This window comes from Somniosus microcephalus, chromosome 2 (assembly GCF_052327205.1).
Source record: "Somniosus microcephalus isolate GS21.2 chromosome 2, FLI_Smic_1.0, whole genome shotgun sequence".
Classification (NCBI taxonomy): domain Eukaryota; kingdom Metazoa; phylum Chordata; class Chondrichthyes; order Squaliformes; family Somniosidae; genus Somniosus; species Somniosus microcephalus.
Window position 1 is genome coordinate 219748415 of NC_140988.1, and position 7642 is coordinate 219756056.

General features: G+C 45.3%; 1 protein-coding gene across 2 annotated transcripts in view; it reads right to left on the bottom strand.

The window, feature by feature from the left end:
• Window positions 1-6911, bottom strand: part of LOC147123232 (BTB/POZ domain-containing protein KCTD8-like) — a 185146-nt gene extending 178235 nt beyond the window's left edge. Inside the window, exon 1 of one of the 2 annotated variants that reach the window (XR_015073924.1) lies at window positions 6638-6911. Coding sequence is in view for 1 of the 2 variants with exons in the window: in XM_085969450.1 (XP_085825576.1) it covers window positions 6642-6849 (208 nt within the window). In the remaining variant the exon portion in view is untranslated. The remainder of the gene's footprint in view (window positions 1-6637) is intronic. The other variant, XM_085969450.1, reaches the window with a different exon arrangement.
• Window positions 6912-7642: the final 731 nt, after the last annotated feature.

Here is a 7642-nt window from a genome sequence, read left to right on the forward strand (position 1 = left end):
GCCATATAATTTTGGAGAATAAGGTTTAGTTATTGTTATTTTAGAATGAATGCATAAGGTATTCCACTGGATTGTTTTGTACATTGGATGGTTTTGTATTATTGAAATAAGATTATGTTACGACTCTAGGCGAGTCTGTACATTGCTTGAATGCTTTCTCCGATAGGAGATGTTTACTCAACTTCATTGTCAGAATGAGGAAAGTGCGTGGGCGAGGTACACTCCATAGTAAGGTAAACTACGGGGAAGGTCAGTTGGGGAGGGAACGGATTTGTGCTCACCCAAAGACACATGATACAAAGACGATTTGAGATGTTCATTGTATCACAGGGTGGACTGTAGGATTCGCAAAATCCAAAAAATACAGTCTAGATTGGTAAAACCCCTGAAATGGCCACATTGTGAGAACACAAGATGGAGTTGGCAGTTCTCATGGCTCAGTTCAAAAGGACACACCAGCAGTATCTTACAGCAGCCTGAGTCATCACCGATTAGAAGATTCCAGAACTTACTGCTATTGATATGATAATATGGTTACAGCAGTAACGAACTCGTAAACAAAAGTATTTGCACCTGGAGGTGCGCTAATTGCTAGCAAAACGCAAACCCATCTCTGAAATCGCTGAGCACAGGAAAAAAAACATTATCTGTACCAAACTCAGAGGGACACAGGACAGATCCCATCAGTTTCATTTACAAGACATTAAAATAAAGTACTTGCTTTTGTCAAAGCAGCCTGCCCATTACCTTGACAAAAGAAAACCCCTGATTTGGCACCGAGATAAGGGCAAGGAAACGATATAACTGTTGAGGGAAAATCGACAGCAAGACATTCATTCAGTGAGATTCAGACAGATCCATCACAGATTCACACAGACACGAGGTCAAGGACAGAGCAAGGAGGACCCACAAGATTGTGCAGGAGAACAGATTCAGAAGTTCAGTCCAGATCCAAGACCATCAGGAGTTCGAAGGCCGAGTGGAGAGGAGACGGTTCGAGGAGTTCGGAGGACTTTCAAGATTGTGCAGGAGAGAGATTCAGCCAGAATCAGACAGTTCCACAAGATTCACCAGAAGCAGTGAAGTCCAAGTCCAGATACCATCAGGAGTTCGAAGACCGTGCGGAAGAGTAGACGGCTCGAGGAGTTCGGAGGACTTCCAAGTTTGTGCAGGAGAGCGGGTCCAGGAGCCGGTCCCATAAGGAAGATTGGAGATCCCGGACGTAACAAGGAGTACCAAGGTCCAGGAGGGTTTTAAAATTCTGGTGAGCATAAAGGCCCAACTCTACCTAACTGACATAGTTGAGGTATTGATGCGCTATCAATTCTAATAAAAGGCTAGGCAGAGTTCAGAACAACAGGCTTTTATTAACTACTGAATTGCACTTCAGACAGATCAGGACTATGCCTCTAGTGGACGACCGAATGCCAGGAGCTGCCATGCGGCTGCTCTTATACTCGGTAGCCCAGGGGCGGAGTCAGCTGAGGCATAGTCAGGCACAACAGTGAAACAAGAGTGAACGACAACAACAACAACAACAACAGTGAACACAGTGAACTACAGTGGTTTACCACAGGTATATTTTAGCAACGGGAGGGTTTGTAACATTAAGGGTTTTGTAATTCAGGAGTGTGATTTATCCTTCGATGTGTCCATGCGCTTTTCCCACCCCCGTTTTAGTATACCGCTGATTAAGAATTGTTGTATGATTTAAGATAGTCAAAGTTATTCCTTGTGTGTTAAATTTTAGTTCCCATTGGGAGACGTGCTAATGATTTTTGTCTAAATTGATTCTTGCATTCTCTGTGTTTATTCTCCTTGAAAATAAAGATATTTCTGATTTAAAACTCACCTTGTCTCACCTGATCCATTTGTCTTCCGAGTCACAAGTTGGGCCACACATCAAGGTTGTCTGGCAATAAGCCCAGTGTCTAGAACCGGTGAGGGGGGAGCGCTTCGGAACCGCTCACGAGCAGTGCGAAATCAAAACCGATCTAGCACACCATAAGCTCGTTAAAACGACCCCTTACATAATGTTTCATAATGAGATCATTAAAAGGTTTGCGCCACTGCACCCAGGTCCTCCTGACAACATCCCTGCTTGTGACCTCTGCAATGTGCAACCAGGCTGTGGTGGTGTCCTAGGGAGGTCTCTTCCGCCCATGGGAAAGGAAGAGGCCCTTTCTGCATGCTGTGCGTCCCTCCATAAGCATATGGAGGGAGTCATGGGAGAACCTGGGTGCAGCCCTGCACCACTGTGCAGTGCTTTTCAGTGTTTGCAGCACCTCAATGCTGTAAAACACTGCCAGCACAAATGTCAAAAGAAAGTTGGCCATGGTCCCTTTAAGGAAACTGGCTGATGATGCGTCATGAAGGACGTTACCAGACCTACTTCCTCTAAAGAACATAAGAACATAAGCAATAAGAGCAGGAGTAGGCCATACGGCCCCTCAAGCCTGCTCCGCCATTCAATGAGATCATGGCTGATCATCGACCTCAACTCCACTTTCCCGTCCAATCTCCATACCCCTTGATTCCCCTAGAATCCAAAAATCTATCTATCTCAGCCTTGAATATACTCAAAGACTCAGCATTCACAGCCCTCCGGGGCAGAGAATTCCAAAGATTCACAACCCTCTGAGTGAAGAAATTCCTCCTCATCTCAGTCTTACATGGCCTACCCCTTATCCTGAGACGATGCCCCCTAGTTCTAGACATTCCAGCCAGGGGAAACAACCTCTTAGCATCTACCCTGTCAATCCCCTTCAGAATTTTGTTTGTTTCAATGAGGTCACCTCTCATTCTTCTAAACTCCAGAGAGTATGGGCCCATTCTAAGAACATAAGAAACAGGAGCAGGAGTAGGCCAATCGGCCACTCAAGCCTGTTCCGCCATTCAATGAGATCATGGTTGATCCAATCTTGGCCTCAACACCACTTTCCCACTCTCTCCCCATACCCCTTGACTCCCTTGCAGTTCAAATGTCTGTCAATCTCCGCCTTGAATATATTCAATGACTCCGCCTCCACAGCTCTCTGGGGTAGAGATCTCCTCTCATTCTTCTAAACTCCAATGTGTATAGGCCCAACCTGCTCAACCTTTCATCATACGTCAACCCCTTCATCCCAGGAATCAACCTAGTAAACCTTCTCTGCACTGCCACCAATGCAAGTATATCCTTCCTTAAAAATAGAGACCAAAACTGTACACAGTACTCCAGGTGCAGTCTCACCAGCGCCCTGTAAAGTTGCATCAAAACTTCCCTACTTTTATACTCCATACCCCTTGCAATAAAGGCCAACATTCCATTAGCCTTCCTAATTACTTGCTGTACCTGCATGCTAACTTTTTGTGTTTCATGTACTAAGACCGCCAGATCCCTTTGTACCGCAGCATTTTGTAGTCTCACTCCATTTAAATAATAATTTGCTTTTACATTCCTCCTTCCAAAGTGGATAAACTCAGATTTGCGCACATAATACTCAATCTGCCAAATTTTTGCCTACTTACTTCAACCTATCTATATCCCTTTGCAGTCTCTTTTGTCCTCCTCACAACTTGCTAACCCACCTAACTTTGTATCATCAGCAAATTTGGCTACAGTACACTCGGTCCCTTCATCCAAGTCATTAATATAGATTGTAAATAGTTCTTCTTCTTATCGTGTCCACGGACAGTCTATACATAGCCCAGCCAGAACTGGACACATTTTTGCGCCTCGTTGTTGAATTCGGCAAGATCTGCAACAGTGCAGGGTTCTTCTAACGATGGGCATTGCAGGAGATGTTGCATAGTCTGTGCCTCAGTTCCACATTCACAAGTTGTCGGGCTTGTTGAATATCCCCATTTGCTTAGTGACACCTTTGAGCAACCTACACCGGTCCTAAGTCTGTTAAGGCACTTCCAGGTTGCCCAGTTGCAATTAGCTCCTGGGGGAAGGCTTTCATCAAGTAAAATTTCCATAGTAAATAGTTGAGGCCCCAGCACTGATCCCTGTGGCACCCCACTAGTTACTGATTGCTAACCAGAAAATGTCCCATTTATCCTGACTCTCTGTTTTCTGTTAGTTAGCCACTCCCCTATCCATGCCAATATATTACCCCCAACCCCGTGCGCCCTTATCATGTGCAGTAACCATTTATGTGGCACCTGATTGAATGCCTTATGGAAATCCAAATACACTACATCTACTGGTTCCCCTTTATCCACCCTGTTTGTTACATCCTCAAAGAACTCTAGCAAATTTGTCAAACACGATTTCCCTTTCATAAGACCATGTAGACTCTGCTTGATTGTCTTATGATTTTCTAAATGTCCTACTATTACCTCCTTAATAATGGATTCCAGCATTTTACCAATGACAGATGTTAGGCTAACTGGCCTGGATTTACAAAAGGTAAATCATGCTTGACTAATCTACTGGAATTTTTTGAGGATGTAACTGATAGGATAGGTAAGGGAGAACCAGCGGATGTAGTGTATTTGGACTTTCAGAAGGCTTTCGATAAGGTCCCGCATAAGAAATTGGCATGCAAAGTTAAAGCACATGGGATTGGGGGTAAGGTATTGACTTGGATAGAGAACTGGTTGGCAGATAGTAAGCAAAGAGTTGGAATAAATGGATCTTTTTCCGAGTGGCAGGCAGTGACCAGTGTGGTACCGCAGGGATCGGTGCTAGGACCCCAGCTATTCACAATATATATAAATGATCTAGACGAGGGAACTAGATGTAATACCTCCAAGTTTACAGATGACACAAAGCTGGGTGGGCATGTGTGCTGTGAGGAGGAAGCAGAGGAACTCCAGTATGATTTGGACAGGTTGGGTGATTGGGCAAATGCATAGCAGGTGCAGTATAATGTGGATAAATGCGAGGTTATCCACTTTGGTGGCAAAAACAGGAAGACAGATTATTATCTGAACGGCAATAGATTGGGAAAAGGGGAAGTGCAACGAGACCTGGGTGTCCTTGCGCACCAGTTGCTGAAGGTAAGCATGCAGCTGCAGCAAGCGGTTAAGAAAGCAAATGGTATGTTGGCCGTCATAGCGAGAGGATTCGAGTACAGGAGCAAGGGTGTCTTGCTGCAGTTGTACAGGGCCTTGGTGAGACCACACCTTGAGTATTGTGTGCAGTTTTGGTTGCCTTATCTGAGGAAGGATGCTCTTGCCATGGAGGGAGTGCAGCGAACATTCACCAGACTGATATCTGGGATGGCAGGAATGACGTATGAAGAGAGATCGGGTCGATTAGGCTTATATTCGCTAGAGTTTAGAAGAATGAGAGGGGATCTCATTGAAACTTATAAAATTCTAACAGGACTAGACAGACTAGATGCAGGAAGGATGTTCCCGATGGCGGGGGAGTCCAGAACCAAGGGTTACAGTCTAAGGATAAAGGGTAAGCCATTTAGGACTGAGATGAGGAGGAATTTCTTCACCCAGAGAGTGGTGAACCTGTGGAATTCTCTACCACAGAAAGCAGTTGAGGCCAACTTATTAAATATATTCAAGAAGGAGTTAGATATATTTCTTAAGGCTAAAGGGAACAAGGGCTATGGGGAGAAAACAGGGACAGGGTACTGAATTTGGATGATCAGCCATGATCTCATTAAATGGCAGAACAGGCTTGAGGGGCCGAATGGCCTACTCCTGCTCCTATCTTCTATGTTTCTATGTTTCTATAGTTTCCTGCTTTCTGTCTCCCTCCTTTCTAGGTAGAGGGGGAAGAGTGAAATGGAAAGAGAGAAGGAGTAGATGGACTTGGGGAGGGAGCTCCTGCGAAGAGGGCTGAGGTAGCTGAAGATTCTGACACAAATAGAGGTGAGAGGAAGCAGGATACACGGAAGACTGGATTCAAAGGAAAGAAGTGTTTGGGAGGGAATATAGCCCTCTCATCCCAGGAATCAATGAAGTGAACCTTCGTTGCACTGCCTCTAAGGCAAGTATATCCTTCCTTAGATAAGGAGACCATAACGGTGCACACTACTCCAGGTGTGGTCTCACCAAGGCCCTGTACAATTGTAGCAAGACTTCCTTACTCTTATACTCCAACCCCCTTGCAATAAAGGCCAACATGCCATTTGCTTTCCTTATTGCTTGCTGTACCTGCATGCTAGCTTTCTGTGTTTCTTGCACGAGGACACCCAAATCTCTCTGAACACCAACATTTGAAAGTTTCTCACCATTTAAAAAATATTCTGTTTTTTCTATTCTTCCTACCAAAGTGAATAACCTCACATTTCCTTACATTACACTCCATCTGCCACCTTACTGCCCACTCATTTAGTCTATCTATATCCCTTTGCAGATTCTTTGTGTTCTCCCCACAGCTTACTGTCCCACCTAGCTTTGTATCATCAGCAAACTTGGATACATTACACTCGGTCCCTTCATCTAGGTCATTAATATGGATTGTAAATAGCTGAGGCCCCAACACTGATCCTTGTGGCACCTCACTAGTTACAGCCTGCGAATCTGAAAACGATCTGTTTATCCCTTCTCTCTGTTTTCTGTCCGTTAACCAATCCTCTATCCATGCTACTATATTACCCCCAATCCCATGAGCCCTAATCTTGTGTAATTGTAGCGGTACCACCGGGTGTCCCTTACTTATGATACATAATTCCCTTTAACTTACCTACGTTGTATTGAGTTTGCCTGTTCGGGCCGTTGCCCCTTTAAGAACGTGAGCCGGGCCAGCTCGGTCTCCCGCTCCCGTGGCAATCGCTGGCCCAGCTCAGTCTCCCGCTCCCGCGGCAAGTGCTGGCCTAGCTCGGCCTCCCGTTCCCGCGACTTCGGCCGCAACGGCCAGCTCCAATGGCGGGTGCCGGGTAAACGCGGTGACGTCATCACGCGAGTCACGTGACCGCCCCAAGCGTGGGCAAACGCGATGATGTCACGTTGCAAGTCACGTGACGCCCCAAGCGCGGGAAAGGCGAGCAACGCGATGACGTCACGACGCAAACGCGATGATGTCATCGCACAAACCTCCGGACTGCCTAGTCAGTCCTCGTGGCATCCCCACTGGGGAAAGACCTGTTCCACGACTCTCCTGCATCGTTCTACTTTGTTTGCTGTACTTCATCTAATTTAACATTAAAATCCTGTTTGTTGTTCTTCCGAGTCAAGCTCCTTTATTTGTTAGGAATACACCTATTCCTACATAATAACCTTTTATGTGGCACCTTATCGAATGCCTTTTGAAAATTCAAATATACTACATCCACTGGTTTCCCTTTATCTACCCTGCTAGTTACATCCTCAAATGGACTGGGAAACGGGCTGGGCATGCTTTACAAGCCCTATCAACGTAATTTCATTTTAGACAGCGGGGCCTCGACCTGCCACCAACATCACCTGCAACGGACACACTGAGGTGAGCAAAATCCCAGCCTTAATGCTCAATGTAGACATGTCCATCTGAATCAGTCTTTTCTCTTTCAGATGCTGACCAACCTGTTGTGTATTTCCAGCAGCACTTTCTGTCCATTATCGTGTTTCTTTGTGTAGATATGATATTTTAAGCCTTTGCCTTCCATATACTCTTTCCTTTACCTTATTCTAAATTTTGAGGTGCACCGTGTTTATGTTTTTGTTTGTTAGTGGAGAAAAGGGGCATTTGTCAATTTCACCAAAGTTAAAT